Source organism: Zosterops lateralis (assembly GCF_965231275.1).
Source record: "Zosterops lateralis genome assembly, chromosome: 9".
Taxonomy (NCBI): Eukaryota; Metazoa; Chordata; class Aves; order Passeriformes; family Zosteropidae; genus Zosterops; species Zosterops lateralis.
In genome coordinates, this window is record NC_139769.1 from 5,558,892 (window position 1) to 5,583,164 (window position 24,273).

Here is a 24,273-nt window from a genome sequence, read left to right on the forward strand (position 1 = left end):
AAGTATCTTTATCAGGGCAAGGCAATGCGAAGGTTTTAATTTAGAATTTGGGTTCCCCCTTGCTCAGTAGACCTGCAGCCATATACAGCATTGTTATCATTAATACCAGTGGAAGAACTATTTGGATGCACTTAATTTTTTGAAGAGAGAAATTGGTCTGTTTAATAAGAAAATCCTGCCAAACTGGATGATGATTCCAGAATGCTAAACAATTGTTTAAACTGTGGAACATTTGCATTTCAGCAGCCTTGTCACAATAAATGTAGATCTGTTGCTCTTTACACTAGTATGAAGGGGAAAAAAAAATAGGAATTTTAGCAATGCAAACTAGTTATGAGAGAATGAACTTCACAGCTTACTTGGTTCCAGATAAATCTGGCAGATTCTTTTTCATAGTTGTGTTCTTGCCTGTACTGGAGTTTTTGCTTCTGTAGATCTTCCTGTGTCTCCATGTCTGACATCACAGTTGCCTTCGATTTATGCAGTTACAGCTCAATTTGTTAAATACCTGCGAGTTCCTGCTTGTCCTTGCTGCTTTTTCCTCTGCTTTACTGACCACAATCTGCCCAGATCATTATGTTTAGAAATTGCCTTTCCAAATATGGACACACACCCTTGTACCAAAAGGAGGGAATTTGTTTTTTCCTGGCTTAGCTGGAAGTGGTTTGTGCAGAGCTGCAGTGACTGAACAGCTCCAGCTCTGAGTGTTGGGCAGGGAGGCAGAGCTGGGCAGGGCTGGTGCTGCACTGAGCATCCCTCCCTGTAACAACCAGCCCCAGGTTCTCAGCTGGATTCCCTGTGGGTCTGTTGGAACTTTCTCAGTTCATTTTGGCTGAGTTAGGCTTAGAGTGAGAGGTGGTATTTGTTTTATTTGCATGCTCCAGGAAGGGGTTGGCTGTGGCAGGCACAGGCTGGGGGGACAGGAAGGTTTCCCAGGGCAGCCTGTGCAGGGAGACCTGATGGAAGAGGCAGCAGGTTGACTTGGGATTTCATTCAAATACATCTCAGGATCGAGCCATTCAAAGTAAAAGTACCTTTAACAGCATAAACAATGTTACAAATGTTTAGAAATATGTTTAACTCCTGTTTAATTCTTTTGTTTTTTTTTCTTCCAGCCAAACAAGTGTGTCCATCTGAAAAAATTAGCTGTGGAGACTTAAGCAACAAGTGCATCCCATCATCCTGGAGATGTGATGGGCAGAAGGATTGTGAAAGTGGAATTGATGAGGCTGGTTGCACTCCTGGTGAGTTAATACAGATGCAACATCTCCATTTAGGAGTATAAAAGTCCTGGAGTGACTGTTACAAATTGCATGGAAAGGGATGACTTTTCTTGCCAACAAACTTATTCACTCTTTGCAGTGCTAAGTGGTGACTTTTAGAAACAGAGAGAAAAGAAGGATTCTCCAGCTGGGGCTGGCTGGAGAATGTGTGAACTCCATGAAGAATTAAGTATTATTATTGGGGTTAACAGCCAGGTGATCTGGAAAGCACTTAAATAAGGTTCAGACCTTCCTCTGTGGTGGCTCAGTAGGTTCCTGCTGTGTCCTTGTCACTGCAGAGTGGGGACAGGCTCAGGCTGGCTTCTGCTGGGGTGGAATAGATAGGCCTGGACGTTGAGAGACAGAGAATGATGTACTCTGTACCCATAACTGCTTTAAATTCAGTCCCTAAATGGCCATTGCCTTTCATGAGGCCTTTCTGTGCTGAATGAAAGAGCCCTTTAACAGTGTTTGCAGTCTGTGAAAACTCCTACACTGTGTGATCAAACCATTTCTCAGGCTGCCTTTTTGATAGACCAAATATATTAGTTCTTTATGCTCCTTGATGCCAAATATTCTCTTTGGAGTGAATGCTTGACTCATTCTTGTGGCTCCCTTTGGTATTCCAGTTGGTTTTCCAACTTTCTTTTTACACAGACCACCAGAATTTAGGGAATATCAGTCTTGCTAGTCTGTGCAGAAGTAAAATCACCTTTCTAATTTCTAATGCTATTCTTATTAAATTAGTTTTGTGCAAATAATCCTAGACTTTTAAGAAGTTCCCTAAGTTCTGTGTATTCACCTATTCCTCAGTATTTCTAGTGTTACATGTGGTATCAGCAATGCTATTTTTACTTCCATTAACGTAAGGTGAAAGGGTTGAATGATTACATTCAAGCACAAATTGAAGTTTCTTCATTTGAAAACTGGGTTTTGGGCTCTAATTCCTGCCCAGTTCATAATCCACATTATATCTTTTCTTTGAAGCTGTATGACGAAATAGGTTTTACATGAACATTTTGTGGCTCTGAGTGGAGTGCTGTGGACAAATTTATTTCTTTGCAGTCAGCTTTATCCAACAAAATACTACTAAAGCTTTTACTTTGTGAGGAACTTTTTCCACTATTTAGTTTTCTTCATAAAAGTATTTTTTTATTGGTCCTTTTTTTTCTTTTTCCTTTTACTGGATTTCCATGTAAAACTCTAAGGTGTTTTTTCTTTAACATGTTCTTTATTTTCTTTGTATGGGAGGCTTGAATTAGACACAAATTCAGAAGATAATTGTAATTGCTATTTTCCTGATAGGAGTTAGTGAAATGAGAACAATTTTTACGCTGGTGGCTGCCTCCCCTGATTTAATGCTGCTGCTGCTGTTCACACCAGTGGGAGTCTTTTAGTTATGATAAAAATCTACTTGAAATTGCTTTGAACTTTTTTTTCAAAGTCTTAGGTAACCCCCAAAATGAATGTAAATATGTTCTGAATACCACATAATTTCAGCATAATGATGCTATTAATGGATTTGGAAATAGCTTAGTGTTTCTGTTCTGGATGTTTCAGCATCTCTACTCTTACCTAGCTGCCAGTTTTAGTGCATGTGCAGGTTCCTAAAAATGGGAATTTAATCCAAGGACAAATCACCGTATTTCAATGGTTGTTGGGTGACTGGTGAGAAGTGAATTTGCAGCTTTCAGCCAATTTCTAATGACTGAGCATTGTCCCCACACCCTGGAAATCTCTGCTGGGTCTGGCTGTGCCATTCTCTGGCATGAGGACCAGGGGAAAAGGCACTGACAGGTAAACTTGGAGCATCCTGGGTGGGTGCAAACATCAAAAACTTTCAGTCCTGAGATCTCAACTCAGCATCTTTCCAAGGTCAAAACTCACTTTTCAGCCGTTGGCGCTGCTGAATGGCTGCAGTGGGAGCCCTCCACTTTCAGGGAGGTTGCCTGTCAAATGAAGGTCTTTTCCTCATGGATGGGAACAATTGTGTGAGCTGTTTCAACAGGGAGCTTGTGGAGGATTGATAGCTATCCTCTCCCTTATCCAAATCTGATAAACCTCACTAAGCCTATCCACTGATACTCTGTTAACATTCCTATTTCTTCTCTGGTTAGAATCCTCCTTTCTCTGTTTCCTCTTATCTCAGCAGCACACAGTATCCTGACCACTTCAGACCTCTTCTTCTCTTTGTTTTGTTAATTAAATCTCTGCACTCAGGCTTTTATTCTCATTTTATAAGAAGCTTCAGCACTGCCTGTCACCCTTTGGAGCACAGCACCCTGTCAGAGGCTGCACTTCTCACAGAGCTGACCAACTTGTCTATAAATAACACATCCCGCAGGATAAATGTTTGGAAGGGGATTTATTTGTCCTCAGAATAATTTCTGTGATGAGAGCCTGCATGTGCAATAAACAAGTGGATGATGACTTGAAGATGGTGTGAGTGAGGGCATCCAGAAGAAAAACCCCTAAGCTCTAAATCCATGTTAATAAAGCTATTACTGCAACCTCATGTGACACTTCAAAAATATTTTAAACCGTGTATAGAGTTGATTTTTCATAGGAATAACTGGCTCTTGGATTTATAATTCTTCAAGAGGATTTAATACAGAGTTGATTAACTTTATTTATGCCTGCATTTCTGCATTGGTAGTTTGTACCAGTAACAATATTGTGCTGGTATCCAGGAGCAAAGCTTGGTTGTGCTGAGGCTGTGCAAGAAACTGTCCCTGTGTCAGAATGTTCACAGCCCAAGCTGAGGATCTCCTGCAGGAGAGGACAGTAATGATTATGGTGTAGAATCATCCAAAACTGTGGATCCAAAACTAGGAACTGTGTAGGTGTATTATGGTTCTTCCTCCTCCAGCAGTTTCCAGCTACTGCTCTGAACCCTGTAATTCTTGCTGAATTTTTTCCTCCCAGAATGATATCATTGCTTTTTGAATCCATGTGAAATGTATCCAGTGCAGACACTGGCACAGCGAGCTGGGGGAGAGAGAGCAGCTGTTCAGAGACCAAGGGCAAAACTAGAGAGTCTGAATGAGACAAAAATGTGGTTTTCACCCTGTGGAAGAACTTGTCAAGGAAGCAATGGAAACTGCAAATTCTTTCACCTGCAATGGATAAAGCACCAGTGATCAGGGATCCAGATTTGTCTCTGCACAGGCTGTAGTTGCACCAGAGATTAATTGCAGGTATTAATCCTTGCACACAGGTAGGTAAGTGCCTAAAAAATTGATTTCCAACAGACAGGCTTTAAGAACACTACTGACTTTCAGTGCACGATTTTTGAAAATGCAAATATCTGCCTTTTTAAAATAAGACTATATAAAAAAGAAAAATCTTATTTTTCAGTTTTTGGAGCAGAAGTAATTTGAGTCTTCACAGTACCAGGTGTGTTGTAGTCATAGGTCAGGGTCAGCAGTCTTGAATTTGCTGGCTTGGAGGTGCTGGCAGCCTACTTATTTCCCAGGTGAAGGTTTTCTGCTCCCAGTGCACCTAACCTTTGTCACAATGGATTGGACAAGCTTAGGAGTGTGTTTACTGAGAATAAAAGAGAAATTAAGTATGAGAGGCTGTAATTAAAGCAACACAACTCAAGGTCCGTCTGGATTTGGTTAACTAGTGCACAACTTGTTAAATCTCTGCTGAGAGAGACAGGAGCAGTGTTTTGTCAGCTGCTCAGGAATGCAGAGAGCACTTGAGAGTGGCTTTAGAAGGGAGGAGCTGCCATCCTGCACCAGCTGCAATGGCATTGAACCCCTTTAATGCACACATGTTCCTCTTGAGAGGACTGGGATGCTCACAGAGAACAAGGCTCTGGCCTCATCACTGAACCACTGCCTGCACTCAATTTGGAAATTGTGTCTTGCAGATGAGAAGTTGGCAGTGCACCATTTTCCCTTTTCCCAACAAGTGGATGCAGGAATTCCTGCAGGAGTCTCATGCCAGTGACAGCCTCGTTACCCTGAGCATCTTCTTTTGGACCCTGGTCTTCAGGCTTTCCATTGCTGACCATGTATCTCAGAATTAGTTCTAGATTTTCAGCTTTATGATATGATGATATGCCAGATTGAAAGTGAACAAACTGGATAAAGGTTTTTTAAATTCGTAAGGGAAATCACAGTAGGCAGAGGTGTGCTCAGCTGTAGCCATGTGTCCTTGCCATGGCAGCTCACAGGCTTTCCTGTGTATACAGATCATTTCCAGGATCCTCAGGTGGTGAACTTTCCACTTTTCCTGGCACAGGTCCAGGCTCATGTGTTACTCTCCACAAAAAGCAGCAGCCCCTCCAAGTGAGGGGTCCTTTTCTTGGAAGGTCCAAGTGCAGAAAACTTGGGAGTTCAGCTCTTGCCAGTGCCCTGGTTAACAGCCCTCAGGTCACCTGAGAACCACTGGCTGAAGGCAGAATTTAAAGCAGGATTTAAAGCTGTTCATCCCTCCAGCAGATCCACCTGCTGATGAACCAGCTGAAGGAGGGAAATTGCAAAGCTGATTTAAGGTCACCTTCCTCCACTCTGCTGCTGCACCTACGCTCACATGAAGTGACCTTTCTATTGACAGTTAAATTGTTTTCTCATCTTTTATCATTGTCTTGTAACTATAAGGAGCATCTTGCTGTCCCACACTGTTTTCTTCTTTGTGCAGTGAAAGGTACCTGTGTTTTGCATGAGTCCCACTTTTCCCTACTGGGATTTGACCATACTGATGCAGTCCATTCCAGATCTCCACTGATCCTACTGACACCTTTTAACTTGGTGATAATGTAGCACTGATTTTATCTTTTGTTGCGGTTTGATTAATGTGTGCTTTTGTCAAAGTTACTTCTGTTCACTGCCTGTTAATGAATTAACATTCATTATGTGCTGTCCCTCAGTCAGCTCAGAAGGACATCAAACCCAAAGGATCAGATTTTGCCATGCATTTCTCATACCCTGAGAAACTTAGCAATTTTAACAGGGTTAAAGCCCATAGCATCACAGTCAGGCCTATAAAAGAAATATTTATCCACTATCATTATTCATTATTTTAGTATGTGATGAAAAGAAACATGGCTGGTCTGAAATTCCTGGCATTTTATAGAGGGTAGCTGTAGCTTCAGTGCACTTGCCATGATGGAAGAATTTACAATTATTTCCAAGAAGGAAAAAAAGAATTGCTAGATTTAACAAATGCAAGTCCTTCATAAATAAGATAAGGTAGCACAGCAATGATATCCTCTGGGCTTTACATGATGTTTAATTACTGGACAGCTGGAGGGATTAATGCTTGTGCATTATGCCCTGGCTCTCAGAAATTAAACATGTACAGCTGCCACTTTATCACTGCTTAAAGTATTAGAGCTCCTTCAAAAGCAGTAGTAATTTGCAGAAAAATCCCCATTGTTATTTAGGAAAAATCTCAGCCCATAATCATATTTGTCCTGAGTTCCTTCAGAACAAAATGGCAAGAAAGAAAAGAGATTGGGAGGTACTTTTAATTGCATGCTGGCGGCAAAAGTGAAAGATGGTTGCGTTTTTAAATATTGGATGCTCATTGTAATTAAACAGAGTTAAACAGTGTGTGAACTTAGGTTAGAGGTAAGACAGTCATTGTGTAAATCCAGAATTAAACCCTAAAGCCATGGCCCAAGCTGTGCCAGGGCTGTACCTGCAGAGGGTGAGGGCAAAATGGCTTTGCCTTCCCTGCTGCTGTCCCTTGAGCTTCAGTTTATAGAGGAAGACGTGGCACATCTGCTGATGGAGCCTCCAGCATGGAGTGGGGCTTTGGGGCTGGCCCTGTGCTGATCCTCCTACAGAGAAATTGTCCCTATCAGTGTTCCATGAATAATTTATTCTCTAAAACAGAGTAGATGAAAACACAATCTGAAAACAAGACAATGCAGCAGTGGTACTTCTGCAGTGTTTCTCTGAAGGAGTGGGAGCGGAAAAAAGGGGGATGCAAAAAACAGCAGGAGCACACTCACACCCCCACACAGACACGTCCTTCACACCCCAAAGGATCACTGTTCACAGGCTTCTGGAAGAGGGCTGAAAGAGCTGCTTTTATACAAAGATTTGGGGGTAATTAAAACTAAAGCTTAATAGTGCTGGATGGCAGGATACCTGTGCACACCCTCACAAGCTTTGTCCTGCTGCTCCTTCTGCACTTCAGCTGGAGACCTTGGCTCTGATTCTTCTTTCCAATCTCATGCCATTCTGGCAGAGGAGGGAGAATTGGCCTGTAATTATGTTTATCTTTCGGATAGTCTTTCAACAGTTAGAGCTCCTAGAATTGAAACAGTCAAGGAATTACATCTCTTATTGCCAAATACAATTGTATTTCACGTCCCTGAAGTGCTTTCTTCATAAGAATGCAGCTATAATTTTGAGCCTATTCATGCAGAAAGCAAGATTCTGTTCAGTTTTATTCAGAGAAATCTTCTGTAGCTGGCAGTGCCAGTGATGATGCTGTGATGGCAGATATGTGGGTAGGAGTTACATCCTGCAGTGGCCACCAGTACATATGTGTTACACTAATTAGCAGTTCTGCTTCCTGAGCATATGATCTGAAGGCTAAATCAAAATCAGTAGCCTGAACTCAGCACAGGCCTACGCAGGAGAGGACCATGTCATGTTTGATGCAAGAGGAAAAAGAAAAAAAAGTTGGTTTATGAGTCATATTAACAGATAAAACTAATCTGAAAGTCATCTTAGTGGCTGAAATACTCTTTCTGTAGAGGATGATGTAAGGGTTGGATTAATTTTCCTTTTACTTTGGAAAGAAATTTGTTCATTAGATAAATGCAATGAGAAAGGTTTAGCTCACAATAAACACCACTTCATTACCTGTCTTTGTTCCAATAACTTTAAAATAATTAAAATGCTCATGTTGAACATGTGAGTCTTCATCTCAGCCCAAATTCAGGAAATTGCTGTTTTCTATTCCCAAGTCACAGAAACTTGCAAGGCAAATCCTAATGCTGTGGAAATCTCATTGCTGTTAATGTGAGCACAGTCAGCACACGACCCTTACAGGTTTAATTGCAGTGAGTGTCACTCAGTGATTAAATTTTCCATTTGAGTAGAAAATCTAATACTGTTTTTTGAGAAATGATTGCCATTCTTTTCTGGACTTGTGGGTACATAGCTGCATTGTCCACATCATGTAATAGCTGTGCCCCCTAATTATCACATAACTGAAAACAGTCAGGGCCTGGCTGTTTCCTGAGCAGTCTGTCAGTCTCTCCCCCTCCCAAAATCACCACAGGGGCCTTGTGTTTATGGGCTTGGTTATTATGGGACGTGCTTATATTCATAACCTTGGCTGGGGCTACACCAAGTTCTGCCAATTGCCTTGTTGCATCCTCAGTGCTGCTTTTTTAAGGTACTTCTCCCTTCAGATCAGTTCTCTTGCAAACCATTTTATTTCAAAAGCATCTTTTAATTGTTATTGAACCTACATTCAAGCTCACTTTGGGTCACTTTCCTAGAGAAATTTGAGACATATGGTTGGGTAAACTGGGGAGTTGAGAAGGCAGAGCTCTCAGCCTTCCCTTGTTTTGTCTGTACTCCAGAAGAGTAAACAGTCCATGTTCCAAATGCAGTGAAGGTTTAATAGTGAAGCAAAACCACAACAAGCAATATCTCCTCTTACAGACAGTTGCCATCAAGCAAAGTAAATTAGTGGGAATGGAAATTTTATGGGGCATTGACCTCACTGCTTGCAGTGTGAGCTTTGCTTTGTCCCTCACTGCTCAGGTGAGTCCAAACCTGTGAGTCAGCAACCTCCAGGATTCCCTGCTTAGTTACAGCAGCAGCTTAGAAATTACTTAATTGATTCTGGGGAAATGGCTCAGCTTTGCCACTGGTTGAACTGGTACCACCCCTGTGCTTAGGAATGAGTCAGGAGAAAGTGGCAGGCCAGTGACATGGCTGTGGAGCCATGGGCTGGGATTTCTTGCCTTTCCCACATTTCCTGAGAATAAACCCAATTGTGCTGTCATTTGCCAGTGTGATTGGAGCGTAGCTTTTAGGATTTTGATGAAGTCTCTCCTGAGCTGGACACAAGGAACCAAAAAACAGTTGGGAAAACAGACAGGTCATGTCTCTGTCAGAAGATGAGCACGGAGTGGCAGTCTGCCCAGTGGGTGGAAGGTGGCATCCATGGATTGGCTTTTCCTGACAAAGTGTCTGTGATTTAAACTCCACAATAGCAAAATTAAATCGTGGTTGTGCAGAAAATTCATAACCACAGGGAGTCCTGCCAAATCCAAGAGGTCTGTGTGTGCAATAATGTGGGATTTGTGTGCACTGTCCCAGGATGAAGCCCTGCTCAGGAATGCCCTGTTCTGCTTGCTGAACCTTCATCTATTCCTCAGAAATACAGAATTTTGTGTGATAATATTAGAGCAGCTGTTAGTTTAATGGCTCTTATCAGATGTTTCTGAGGGATTTGCCAAATTGGTGTAATTTGTAAAATTGCCATTTTAATAAGCAAGTCATGTCTAAGGGAATAGGAGTGAGCTTGTCCTGTACAGGCTCCAATTTTCAAAGTCAGGAAAGAAACTCACTAGACACTTCACAGCACATTTGTTTTCCAGTTAAATTTTGGCTAGTACCAAGCATCTCCAATCTGATTCAGCTAATTATATTCCAGTCAGAATATAAAATAATAATAATCATAATGTCTTTATCCTCATGAGATCCCTGTGGAGTGTCTTGGATTGTCACAAAAGCAGGACAATATATTAACCTTTGGTATCCTGACCATCCATTTTTGTCTTTCCAGCTGCTTTATTTTACCCTTAAACCCTCTACAGTGTATTCACTTGTTCTTATTTTGAGGTCATTTTCAGTCATTTAGCCAGAAGAACATCTGATAAACTCCCTAACCCTTTCCTGGTTTGAAGGAGAATTGAGGAGACCACAGGTATGAGCTGCAGCCTTATTGCACATACATAAAATTAAAGACAGATAGTGCAGAGTGTGCATGCCTTTGTACATAAACTGCTTCTCTCTGTAAATTGAGGGTCATAATTAATTCTATTTCCAGATAATTAAACCACTTGGAATGAATATATGAATCTCAGGAAATACATTCGAAATCACCAAATACATTTTTGAACCAACTATTATTTGTCAGCAGGGGCTTTGGCATCTGGTTGCTGGGTTATAATTAACTAATACTATGCAAATGCTGCTGCAGAGAATGGGAAAATGACTGATTTGTGTTTGAGGGCAGCGTGTGACAAAGGCAGCCAGCACATGCAAATATTAATTTACAGGAGGGCGTGAGATGGCTCCTTAGCTCCATTAGTGATTTGAACAATATCAGGAATTACTATTCCTTCTGCAGCCTCCATCTAGATGGGCTTTTCGGTATCAATCACCATAGCAACAGCCACTGGTGGGAGTGAGGCTGCAATTCCGCTGCATTATTCCCTCCATGGGAGGCCTGTCATTTTTTCAGAGCAATGAGCTTCAAGGTCATCTTCATTTACCTCCATCTCTTTTGCTGTCCTTCCTGGAGGGCAGCTTTCCATGGGAAACTTGTCCTTCCAGGCATGAATCCGTGCTTTAAAGACTGGCATTTGACAGAAGATCTGTATGAAAGATTCAGGTATTTGGTAAGCAATTGACTGCAGGCAAAATAAATAATTTAGACAGAATTAAATCTGAAAATAAATACTAGTTAAGCAAAACTAACATGCTGACAGAGCTGGTAACTGGGATTTCCAACATAATCTACCTTGTCTTGCACTCTGTGACCTCCTTATCCATGGCCCAGCTCAGATTGGTTCCTGTGGGCTGGGGCAGCTGGGCTTGCACTTGGGACAGAAAACCTGGGCAGATGGAGCTCAGGAATTCCATCCCTCAGCCCTGCAGAACTCAAATCCTAAATCTCAGAGCCTGGGAGAGTTTCTCAAGTCCAGCAGCCTCTCCTGGCAGTGCTGAAGCAGCCATGAATCAACAGCAGATCTCTCCCTCCCTGATGGAAATGTTGGTATGCACAAATCATCATTTGCCTGCTTGAGAAGATCCATTATCAGATTTAAAAAAAACACAAATTTTCAGACACATTTTTTTTAAGTTGCTTTGGGGACAATGTTAGAAAAATACAGTGTAATAATTCATCTTATCATCTTGTCTTCAGCATCAGTGGATAATTGCTGCTATCTACTTTACCACAAATTTTACCAAACAATTATAATTCTTTAAGCCATTCATGCAATTTCAAGTGGAAATGGCTCTTTTGGAGGAGAGATGAATTAAATACCTGAGCTTTACTGAAAAGCTATAAAATCTTTAATTAGAGATTAGCAATGACAGCAGTTATAGTCCATTGTACATAATTCCTAGCTCCTGGTAACGATGGACATACCATTTATTTAATTTTTTCTATTTTATCCAGATTTGAGGATCCATGCTTGGTGGAGTTGTCCATTGTAGAAATGTTATATACAAATATTTATTTTTTGAAATGACAGTTTTTAATGAGCACCCTGTATTTTTAGAGAATTCTACATATTGAGAGCATTCTGCTTTTTTTCTAAAAGGACTTAAAGAGCATGTGGCAGAATTACCTGAATTTTTGGTGCCATGCCTGAACTAAGATTGTCCCTGCTGCACCAGACTCTCACTGGTTAAAGCATCTGGTTAAATCCTGGCTCTGGGCAAGAGAGAACCAGCCAGTACTGAAACACTAACTCCACAAATGCAATCTCTCTGATCTTCTGTTATTTTATTATTTCTAACTTCCTCTGTCCCAAGGCTGCTTCTGCTCCACTCTCCTCAAAGAAGTGACAAGAGTTGCAGCTGCAGGCTGTGAGGCAAAAACTGTGAGAGTTGTGCTCTACAGATTGGCACACAGCACAGGGCAAAAATTCATGCAGAATACCTCTGGTATATTTTGTCTATAGGCAAAATCACATCTACATAATCATTTATGTGTGATACCTTACTTCCTAAAACTGTGAAGAGCCTTTACACATTACAGTGCTCTACAGTAAACTGGTGTTATAATAATGCTTTGAAGACTGTTGGTTAAACACATCTTTGACAAACATTCCCAAGATTTCTATTGGGATCACTCATGTTTGAAGTAGGTTTTGCGCCTTGGAGTAGAACCATTTATTAATTTCTTCTGTGCTAAAGAAAGCAAATTATTATTTGATTCCTTGGTCTTGAGTGAATCAGCCTACAATAGGACAGGCAGCAAATCTGGAGAATGCAAACAAATTGCTCAAGTCAAAAAATACCCCAGTGATCATTTAATTACTATTGGCACATTTTCTACTGAAACGCTCTGGAGGCAATGAAATACTGTAGTGATGGGACAGCGAGGTACCCTGACAGATTTATGGAAGGAGATGTAAAGTAAACTGTCCTTGGGGCTTTCCTGCCCCATGCCCATCTCTGCAGGTGCTGTGTAAGATAATTGTGGTGCTTTATTAATTGGGCTCTTGGCTGTGGTGCCAGGCGGTGCCGCAGGACCCGAGGCCAGCTCTGCTCCCCGGGGCTGGGAGCTGCAGCCTCGGCCTGACCCTGGGATGAAACCCCTGAGGATTTCAGGTGTTGGGAGAAGGAGGGAAGGATGAGGGAAGGGATGCTCTCTGCCCTCCCATGGCAGCAGCAGAGCACACGGGAGGGGTGGCTGGAGCTCTCTGCTGCAGGCAGGTGTGACCCAGAAGGAACTGCTTGATCCCCTCCTAAGGACTGTGGAGGTGGAGAGGGGAGTTACCAAGAGCCAAACTGCTCTGCTTGTTCATGGGGAGAGAGCTTGTAGTCTCTGGTGCTGGCAGCACACTCAACTTAATTTTTAAAAAGAAATAAAATAATCATGACCATGCAATTTTTCTAGCTAGCAATTCTTAGGCTTCACTGAGAAAGTCCTCATGAGAGGTTACAAAAGCTGAACTACTTCTATTTGCTGGCTGTGATTATCAGTAATTTTATATCTGTACTGGGGTTTGTAGGTGCAAAGGAGGTTTTGTGCAAAGTTCCATTGTCTGTATCCCACTCCTATGTTTATCAGTGGCTAATTTGCCAATGCAGCAGATTTCTGAAGGGAAATATGTACAAACAGGAGGAGGGTTGGAGGTGGGACCAGGAAAACAACAAAGGGAAAAAGAGGGGCTCTTTACAGTTGGTGGAAAGGAAATTTATGCACATTTGAAATGTGCAAATCATTACAATCCAGCCCAAACATTAGGGATCAAAGAATTATGCAAGATTTTTGCTCTCTGATCTGTTTCTGAGATTCATCAAAATAACACCAGAAAAGCAATTTCTTCTTCTCAGCCTTTATCTGTTACAAAAGCTGTACATAGCCATAGAAATATCCCTGTTTTTCCAATACCATTTTAAAATAGCTTGGTAAGATTATAACTGTTACCTTGAATTTCCACTTTATGGAGGAATGTTCCATATACAGTTCCATATAATGGCTCCTCTGAAGACAGTGTAGGTTGCATAGCTGTGTACTGATCAGTAGGGTTAATAGATGATTTCTGGTTATGGGGTAAGGATAGAAAAATCTGCTGAATTGAGATAAAGAGCAGAATTTGGGTGATATTCAGAGCATTTTCATGGTCTCAATTTTGCCATGCAAAAGAGGAAGGTTTTTAGATGCTTTTCCATCAGACTGTGCTTGTATTTCAGGTCCTTATGAGGATTCACTTCCTTGTGTTAGTTTTCCGATCTCAGTTCCTTCTGCTCAGAGAGGAGAAACTGTGGCTGGTCCAAGGGACAGGTGCCTGTTGAGGGTATCTCAATATCTAAAATACTGTATCAAAGGCAAAAGGAGCCCAAGCAGCTCCTCTGGTGCCTCACTCTGTTGTGTTCTGTGATTGGTGTCAAGTGGAGCAGCTGAGATTCTCTTGCACATTCCTCCCTGCTGGAGGGAGCCTGGGTCATGGCCAGTGCATGATCATTGCAGCAAGGAAGGCAACCCTCTTTCCCTTCTAATTAGGTGCATTGCTGTTCTCTAACATCTGGAAAAGTTGGGACTAAATGGGACAGAGCACAGGGCAGGAGGGGAAAGGTGTTTATACATATACACGTGTTATATACATATGTGTGTGTGTGTATATATATTCATGTTCTGATGTAAAATGGGAGTCTGCTTAGGTTATCAGACAGAGCCCAGCAAGTCTGCCAGACAGAATGTAATTAGTCATCTCTGCAAGTGGACATGTCTAAGTTGCTGATAATAAATACAGCTTTATTCCCAGGTATAAACCAGACATAATATTGCAGTAGAATCCCACTGGGTTGCTGTCACTGGCTGAAATCTGGGATATGACAGCTCCTTTAGAGGGATTCTGCTGCTTTCCAGGCGCAATTGCCATTGCAGTGATTGGTACCATCTAAACTGTGTGGTCTAGTGTAGGGGGACTCTGTAGATATGGCAATAAGTGGTTCTGCTTCTGAAGACAAAAAGATTCCCAAGTGCAATATTTTTTTATTTTTTAAAAAAAGCTTATTGTAATTTATATGCATTTATATTTATTGTACTTGTAATTTATCAAAGCCATAACTTCCCTGTAGAGGGCTGAAACTGCAGAAAAATAATTCTTTTGTAAGTAACTACCTCAAAGTACTTAGGGAGTTTTGGTTCCCCTACCCTACACCTTGATGGGATAACATGACTTCGAAGTGCACTTTGTCGGAGTACCTGAAAGTTTAATTTGAGCAGGCATCTCTGGTTCAGCTGTCCATTAGCCTTGCAGAGGAGAGTGCTCCACTCAGCTTCTATCTGACAAGTGCCTCATTTGTATGTTAATGTTGAGTTGTGATTTCCAGGGAAGGCATTCAGCGTGTTGTAAAGGGCCTTACTGGCAGATTGCAGCTAAATTGATGCTCGACTCACTAAATATTTACCCTACACATCCCACTTAATATGTCCAAAACCAGGCATACTGTGAAATCCTGAAACCTGATTCTGTGCTTATGAAAGTCAGGAAGCTGGTAATGTCAGCGTGGAGCCAAGAGGAGCCCCGGCTCTGCCAGCACAGCCCCAGCCTCTCCCTGCAACCTCCCTCCATTCCCATTCCTGCTGCTGCTCCTGCCTGGGGCTCATCTGGCTGCTCCTCAGGGCCAGGGCAGCACTGCCCCTGCTTCTCCCACCCACAGTTCCCACAGCCCTGCTGCTCCTCCTTATCCAGGGCTGCCCAAGGTCCCTACAGGATGCATCCCGAGGCACAGGTAAGGAGCACTGGTCTCACCGGCTCCTTGCCACATGGCAACCACTGGGAGAAATGTTTTGGGGTAGGACAGCCGTGGTAATGCCTTTGTGCCTTGGCCCTCAGACATCCCTAATGTGCTAAAGCTGGGGCAGTGGTGAGGGCTGGGTTGGACACCTCCCAGCTCACCTGTTTGTTTTTATTCCCAAGCCTGTTCTCCCAACGAGTTCCAGTGCAGTAACAAGTCGTGCATCTCCATCATCTTCGTGTGTGACGGTGACAACGACTGCGGGGATGGCAGCGACGAAAGGAAGTGCTCCCCTCTGACCTGCAACCCCAACGAGTTCCAGTGCAACAACAGCATGTGCATCCCGGAGCTGTGGGTGTGCGACAACCAGCCCGACTGCGAGGATCAGTCGGACGAGTCCGTGGAGAAGTGCGGCTACGACGCCAAGGCCCTCAACACGTGCGCGGCCCACGAGTTCCAGTGCGGCAACGGCGAGTGCATCCACCTCAACTGGAAGTGTGATGGGGACGAGGACTGCAAGGACAAGTCTGATGAGCAGGACTGCCGTGAGTGTCTGCGGGGGCCGGGGGGGAAGGGCCAGCAGGCTGCTGTGGGCTGTGTTTGAAGGCAAGGCTTTGATGTCTGAGCAGCAGCTGTGCCAGACAAGGAGAGCCTGTGTCCCACATGACGTGGCTGGGTGCCCAGCCCAGCAGGGTCAGGTGTATTCCACATTCCTTTTGTGCTTTTTTCCTTGAGAATCCGTAGAGGAGGTGTAAGAGCTGTTGGATGGTACTGTCCCTCAGAAGAGAGCTGTTTCACTAGAAAGACAAGGAGTGAAAAATGGGAAAAATGTTCAAAGCCCTCAGGCTGCATGGTGGGGTCGCAGCCTGGAGGTTAGAAGCTGCTATGCTAAAGGGAATATATGATCAGCAGAAAAAAAAATAATTCATTTTCTGCCTCTGAAGTTGGAGTATACTGAACAAGGCAGTCAAGAGAAGTACCTCTGAAGAATCTGGTTTGAAATGCATTTTGAGCTTGGCTTGATAAAGGCACAGAGCTAATAAATAATGGATTTCTTTTCAGCTGGAATTATGCATTTAACATGCTGGCGTTGGTATGTGTGGTATTTTGAATGTTTCATCCATTTTTAGCCACTAAACTGTTCAAGCTGGTCACTTACCTGAGGAGGGAGAGAGAAGAAAACAAGAGCAAAATGTTTTGCTAGAATATTCATAATGACAAGATTGAAATTAAATATTTACATAGCTGTTTATATTTAGCAGCTCTGACATTGGGCCACCTCTGGGGAGGAAGGCAGCAACCAGCTGCAAACCCAGGGATTTTTGCAAGTATCTAAGAAAATTCATCACTTTTGCCAGCACCATCTTCTCATACCCATGACAACACCAAGGCCAGGCTGGTGAGCAGCCTGTGTGGGAGATCCTTTCAAGGAGCTGGGGATCAGACTTTCCTCCAGGCAGAGAAGCAGATGTAAATTCAGTAGCTTCCTTAACAAGAGGAGGACATAGTGAATCCTGGACACCACTGTTGGGATTGCAGGAGAGTAGGAGGATGAGCTATAGGTTATCCTGGAGCTGCTGTGCCTTTAACTAGCCAAGGACTCTTAAAAATAAGAGCAGCAAGAGCTGAATAGGAGAAGTCAAAAATGTTTTGTTAGGAAGACAGCAGCTTTGGCTGCTGGGTACAAGGCTGTCAGCCCCTCCCAAGGAGGGGTGGATTAGGTAGGCTGCCTTTTCCTTCATTTCCAGGAGGGTGCTAAAGTTGTTGACAGAGCTCTTGGGCAGCAGGTACCCAGGCAGTACTGCCAGGGTCTGAAGGATCACGAGGACTGTGGAGTCAGAAGACAAAGTTGGATCCTGGCTCTGTTTCAGGAAAGCCATGCAGAATCGCAGCTGCTGGAGATGGGCCCTGCTGGCTGGGGCAGCCTGGGTGGTTTGGTGCCTGTTTTCATTCTGAGAGCTCCTGTGGGCAGTCCTGTACCTTTGTCCCCTCCAAATCAGGAGGAGTGGCAAGGGCCACGTTACAAACAAAGGTGAAGAACTGATGTCTGGTACAGGGGACTCCAGCAGAACTGATCTCTGTCCCACAGGATGCATTCCCTGCAGTGACAGCAGCCTGAGAGGATGGCTGAGTTTAGACAGCTCAGGAGAGGGAAAGAGGCTTCCTTCTATAGCCAAGTGGAGAAAGAGGGGAGCAGCTCACTGATGGTGCTTTCTGATGAAATGTCTCCTAAATTTCAATCCCTGCTCAGCTTGAAATATTTTAAGTCTTTTACAGGCCCCATTTATTTTGACATTCTGCTGGGTGAGAGGAGTGGGACTGTGCCCATGTACCTTCCTGAGGCAGAGGGCCCACTGTTCCCCAGCTGTTTTCCTTGGTGTGACAGGCACAGCCATGTCCAGCTGAGCTCAAACTGCCGAGCCATGAGGCCCGAAGGAGCACAGCTCCACCAGCCTCCTGTGCTGCAGAGCAGCCTCAGCCAGCAGCACTTCCAGAGGCACCAGAGGCAGCTCCCAGGGCAGAGGATGCAGCTGGACACCTCTGCAGCACAGCACGGTGCTGACAACCAGTGGAGAAAGGGGGAAATGTGGCAGAAGTGATTGAGAGAATTCTGAGTTTAGCACAGTGAGGGTCTCTTTCCAGAAAGTCTCAGTCCAACGCAATGTGCAGTTTGTCTGCCTGGGAGAAATGAGCATATGAGCTGATTTTGCTCCCTTCAGTCCTGTGGGTTGGGAAACAGTGGGATTCGAAGCCCCATTGTTTCAGCTACCTCAGTGCTCCTCTGCACAGAGTGCCTGGTTCTGGCTGCACCTCAGTGCCACAGCAGAGTGTGAGCCCATGGCTGTCCCACTGTGTGGATGGGATTCTCTGAGGCAAACCAGGAGAGGCCTTGGAGCACTGAGTGCTCATGGAGCTGATGTGTTGGCTGGGTCAGAGCCAAAATTAATGTTGCTTCCCCATCCTAAATGCAGCTGTTGCTGGGGTGCACCTGCCTGCAGTAAGAGATATTTTGGAGCTCTGGAAACTCAGAGTCACTGCTCGTCTGTTGGACTGAAGAGTTTAGGAACATTTATAATTCTTTTCGTCTCTAGAAATTCTCTGTTTGAGATCAGTGTCATGGGGCATGCAGAGAGTTACAGGTGTGTGACACAGCTCTGTCCCCTTAGCAACAGGGGCCCCTTGGCTGGGCTTGATTAAAACTGCAGATCCCACTACTACATCTTCGCTTGCAAATGGGGATCATATGGGGTTTGTGCAGTATAAACAGAGGGATGGAATCTAATGCTTTAAAAAAAAGTCATGAGGCCATCACCCATCATTTGTTATAAACGTTTTGGATTGGGAAATGAGTAGAGCAGAAATGAAGGGTGACAATTGGTGAACAGGTTTTGGCAGCGAGACAGCAAATAAATAGGAGGGAATGAGTCATTTCAGGAAAGCTGTGTGAGAACATTGGGTGGCTGTTGTTTGTTTTTTTTTTCCATAGCATATATATTCAGATATGTATATATGTATATTTATAAAATGAACATTAGGTTAGATTTATTCGTCTCCAAATCTGGAATGGTTATATTTTAAAATGTCCTTTGCAACTTGCATTAGGGCATTGAGGAGGGAGAATAAATAATGCTTACAACTGACAGCAAGAAAACAGAACCCTTGAGACCTGACCTCACACTTCTCTGCCTCTTTCTCCCCATCTATAAAATTGGATTGATGCATTTTGCAAATGTTGAGATTTTCTTTTTTGGGAAAGAATGAAAAAAAAACCCAGCAACCAGAAGAAACTGAGGCTCAGGTTTGGAGTCTGGAATATACATGCTGAGTTTGAGTGATGCAGCTTTGTGCCCAGGATTTGTAAATGGGAAGTGTGTCTCTTTGAGGGCACCTGTTAATTTAGCAGGGCTTTGGTAATTTGTTTTGTATTTGATTGTAGAGGAGATGGCTGTAAAAATACTGAGATTTCAATGATTTAAACCTTCCAAATTAGGCACAGCAATTTTCTGAACATCTTGGGCAAATAAACAGCACAGCTCTTCCCTCTTCTTGGGTTATTGTTTTGCCTTGGGAATGGCCTTAATGGGAACCTGCTGTCAGCTCTGCCAGTGGGGCTGAGATGGGTTGGTCTCTCGACTTCAGGAGAACAGAACATGGAATTCTCCTGAAAAATGCAGCAAAAAATAGAAATGCCACACATGCATTTTAACGCCTTTATAATCAGTAGGAGCTGTTACTGTATCTGCCTTTTCTAGATGTCTGTTAAGAGAATCAGGGGCTGTTCCTCAAAGGTCTGTACTTCCACAGTTCTGGTGGAGTGAGAAGAGAGCCAGGAAACCCAGCCTGGTCTCTAAGCTTCTGTCTCTTCTTGAAGCTAAGCTTTGTGCAGTGAAGTACAGCTTCACATCTGTGTTTTGCAGTCTCTGTAGCAACTGAGCTAAGAATTGTGCTGTCATTTTTCTCTCAGTCTTGTGGTGCTTGTGCAACATTGTCTTTGCAATTCCTACAGAATTCTCCCTAATTTTAATTCGGTTTAGGATTAGAAACCTTTCTGTTCTTAGCATTTAGCTATAACTGCATTTTAGAAGAGCTTTGAAGATTACAATTGAAGACAATTATAGGTTTTATAACAGCTGTCTTCCAAATCTGTAGCTGTTGTCACACAGATTTACTTGATAAACTGGAGACTTGTTTCTGCTCCAGAGAAGACAAAACCCTTGGCTTTAATTACATGTTACACTTTTGTGAAGGGTTAATATTTATAGTCAGAAATGAAGGAACATCCTATCCTACCTCCTCCACATAGAAGTTGCTAAGAAAAGGTGAAGCAAACTGGTTTTCAGGTTAGGGGTGAAGACAAGAAATAATTGTGGCAAAGGAATTTTCAGCAAGACCACAGGAAAAGCCTCGCAGTGCCCAAGGTTTAGCCTGGCAGAAGTCAGGGTTTCCTGGGGAGGAGAGTGCTTTCTCCATGGTCAGGGCCTCCCCAGGCAGGTGGCTGTACATGCCAGGAACAGTTTAAGCAGAAGTGACTCTGCCTCCCTGCAGTTCTTGCTGCCACTTCCAGACCTGTGGTCTGTGACCCCCAGACCACAGCTTTGTTTTTTTTCCCTCCTTCATTTTTCTGCATTTGTAGAGTAGAAGATCCCACATGCTTACTTTGGAGCTGCTGTCCCAGATGTCCCACTGAGGTTTCCCATTCCTGTGCCTGAGTTTATTAGCTGAAATGTGGCAGCACAGCTGGTCCCATAACTGTGCTTATTGCTTGGGGTTCTTTCGTCACTTTGCAGCTTTTTATGAATATAATGCATATGACTTTCCTCTCCAAGGAGCAGTGCTATTTCCAAACTTTCCTCATGTGAACACTGTATTTCTAATGACAGGATTTCTCCCTTCCCCCCCTGACCCTGCAGTTGTGGCTTTTCCTGTCTCTGGTGCCTTTGGCTGCCTGAAGATGTGCTAGAACTAAGTCCAGTGAAGTAATCATGAACCTGGATCTTGCATCCTGTGGGAGGCAATCACCAGTAATGTGGAGTCTTTGTGCAACTGATACTTTATGATATTGATGCTGGCTCACTTCATGTCTGCAGCTCTTCCTGGGTTATCTGAAAGTAGTCATTTTTATATTAGAACCAGTTTGTCAAATTGTGCAGTGAAGTCTGCAGACAGCTCTCACCTCCCATGTAGTAACACCGGTGCTGGCCTCCCATCACTAATCAGAAGCAGTGATTTTCTGTCACAATCACACAGTGGAAAGGCTGGAATCAGGAGCTCTCCAGGGTGTGCTGCCTTAATAGGATTTTAAGAATACATCTGATGGGCCCCTCAGAAGGAAGCTGCAAAACATGTCCCAGGAATGAGGAGCCTGTTTTGCCAGGCTGGCTGTTCCTGTGTCAGCACAGGGCTGGTCCCAGCTAGGGAGGTCTCCCATTCATTGTAACTTGGGGAGGGAAATATGACTGCTTTTAGCATGGTCAGTCTGGTTTATATTTTCCCCCAACTTTGCTGTTTATCAGATCAAGTTTGAGTCCATTATAATCTGACCTGGACAAATGTACTTCAGGCATGAAAATTGGGCTGATATTGCAGAGATGTTTAGGGCTGGAAACCCCAAGAAACACCACAGTGCAGTGGAGCTCTTCTGCCTTCCAGTGGGCTGTTGGCTCATGGGCATTTGGTAACCTGATAATTGGATCTCCTTATTGCCTTCATCCCTGCTGTGACCACACTACTTTGTCAGTCACTACAGGTCTCTTGCCTCGGCCTTAGCCCAAATATATTTTGAAATGTATCTGAAATGTAATTTTTCCTGAAGGAAGGACAGCTGAGGAGCAGTTGCCTTTGCCTACCCAGTGTCACTGTAACTCACAGCTGGGAAGCATCCTGACCTCACACAGACTGCAGCCCCAAGAGCTGCCCCACTGCTGGGAGTTTTGCTGCCTGCTTGCTCTGTTCTGTGCCACCTGAGAAGCTTCACTGCCAGCACTGGATCTGTTTTGGCTGGGTTTCCTCATATGGGCTTTTCCCAGGGATGTAAGGGTGACCTGGGACAGCAGAGGGGCACAGGAGAACAGTGGCTGAGGCAGCTGCTGCCTCTTGCTTTGGTGGAAGCAGCCAATACTCTGATGTTTGCTGACAGAGGATGCAACCCCAGCAGTGTCAGAGGGACATGGCTGATAGATACCACACAAATGACTGAGTTCTGTGTGGCTGATGCTTGAATGTTGTTGTTTTAAAGCTCTGGTGACCTGCCAGCCAGATGAATTTCAGTGTGGCGATGGGACCTGTATCCATGGAGCAAAGCAGTGTGACAAGGTGCACGACTGTCCTGACATCAGTGACGAGGCCGGCTGTGTCCAAGGTGGGTACAGGTGCTCCTCATACTCCATGGGGTGAATCTGCCAGGGCTGTGTGGCCTCTGGAAAGGGAAGAGGCCTATGCTGCTCCTCTGGGCCGTGCCAAGCTGTTTCCTGTACAGTTTTACGCCGTTCTGGCAGTGGGATTGCTTGGGAGAGATGATTGTGCTGACCAAGCAGACTGCATGACTTGAAAAGTTCTTTGCATGATGCTCAGGCTCAATGTTCATTTGCTTAATCCCATTCCATTTCTAATGATGCCCTCCTGAGCTTTATGTCAGCCTGTTTGTTGTCACAAGCCTCATCTAACTTAGTTGCTTTCCTCTCTTGCCCAACATGACAGAGTCAGCCTGTGAAAGTCCCAGCAAGTTTCAGTGTAAGAGTGGAGAGTGCATTGACGGAGGCAAAGTGTGCGATTCACATAGAGACTGCAGGGACTGGTCTGACGAGCCTCTGAAAGAATGTGGTACAGTACTTGCCTTCTACGTGTTGCTCCTGTTGTAACTGCTTCCCCTCTTCTCCATCTGGTGCTCACAGCTTTGAGTGTAACCACATGTAGCTGCTAATGCTATTTCTCACTCTGCTCCTCTTTCCTTGCCTTTATTCTCTCATCACCCTTCATATGAATATAATTAGTAGCTTAGTCTGATCATCTGTAAGTTTGAACTGTGCCCTTCTCCACTCAGTTTTTATTCTTGGAGGGATGTATGAACTGAGCACGGGACTAGGATTGAGGAATTCCCCCTCCCCAAATACTAGTGTCCTCCACAACACAGACCAGTTTATTTAGCCTCATTGCCTAAATTATGTTTGAATTCTAAGATGATGATAACACCATAAAAATACAGCGTTGAGAACATGCTTTGAAGGTGAAAACATGTAAAGAGGCAGCAACCCCTGAGACAGGACTTCAGCCATTTCTGGGTTGTACATGTTGCTGCTTCCCTCAGCAATGTCAGCAGGTTGCTCTCTGCAGCATCCTGCCAGCTCTGGGCTGTGGGAATGCCAGGAGAGCCAGGGCTGTTGGAGCCAGGGGAACAGAGCCCAGGCCACAGAGCTGTGCCCTTCTCCATAGGACAGCCCTCTCTTGCCTTTCCCACCAGACATTGTGGGCACCAGCGCTGATCTGCAGCATTACTCAAACACATTGGTGTGTGTTTGTTGTTTTCCCCAGTGCAGAGATGTCTCCAACAGGCATCTCTTTCCATGACATCATGGAGCTCAGTGGCTGCCCCTTAAATAACTCCTGTTTAGGAAGAACTGTCAGTCTTTCCCTGTTTTAGACAAGGAAGAGTGTGTGCATGCCTAGTGAAGGTGCTCCTACCTCATGCTTCCAGTGTGCCCTTGCTTTCTTCCACTAATCCACATCTCCCTGTTTCTCTGAGTGGGTGTTGCAGTTGTCTGTCTATGGAGGTGTCCCAACAAAGCTGGCAGCCCAGTTTGTCACAGACTGGGCAGTGGCACAGCTGGGCTGATGCTCAGTCCAGTGGTACTGGAGCCATGACTGGTGCAGCCCTGGGCTGGCCATGAGGTATTGTTGTCTGAGCTGGGAAGCAGAGAAGAGCCCCCAGGGGAAGGTGCAGTGCTCTGGGTTGCTGTGACTGTAATTCACACACAGGTTATCCCCACAGGAGGCAGAGGTGCAGGACACACTCCCCAGTTCAGTGTGTCTGTCTGGGGTGCTAAACTCTGCAGTGCCTGTGAGAGTCCCCCAGAAAAGCACTGCAGAAGGCAGGACAACACTTGGCTATTTTAGTCAGGCAGGGAATACACTGCTGAAGTTTGGGTAAAGAGCAGCAGCTGCCCAGAGCCCTCCTGCCTGGCTCCTCCTCAGCTCCTGTTGAGAAGTGCAGCAAGTGAACCAGCACTTGATTTACAGCCCCTAAATCCATTCCACAGAGCACCTCTGAAACCATGGGAATCACCTGAGTGAGAGTTGGCTTGTTAATCAAAAGAGCCTTT

At 44.2% G+C, this 24,273-nt stretch overlaps 1 protein-coding gene across 1 annotated transcript in view; it reads left to right on the top strand.

Annotated features, from left to right (window-relative positions):
- Positions 1–24,273, top strand: part of LRP8 (LDL receptor related protein 8) — a gene marked incomplete at its 5' end in the record, with an annotated part of 170,039 nt that overhangs the window by 131,634 nt on the left and 14,132 nt on the right. Inside the window, 4 exons of the mRNA XM_083868076.1 lie at positions 1,116–1,244; positions 15,640–16,002; positions 22,194–22,316; positions 22,655–22,777. Coding sequence (XP_083724202.1) covers positions 1,116–1,244; positions 15,640–16,002; positions 22,194–22,316; positions 22,655–22,777 — 738 coding nt within the window. The remainder of the gene's footprint in view (positions 1–1,115; positions 1,245–15,639; positions 16,003–22,193; positions 22,317–22,654; positions 22,778–24,273) is intronic.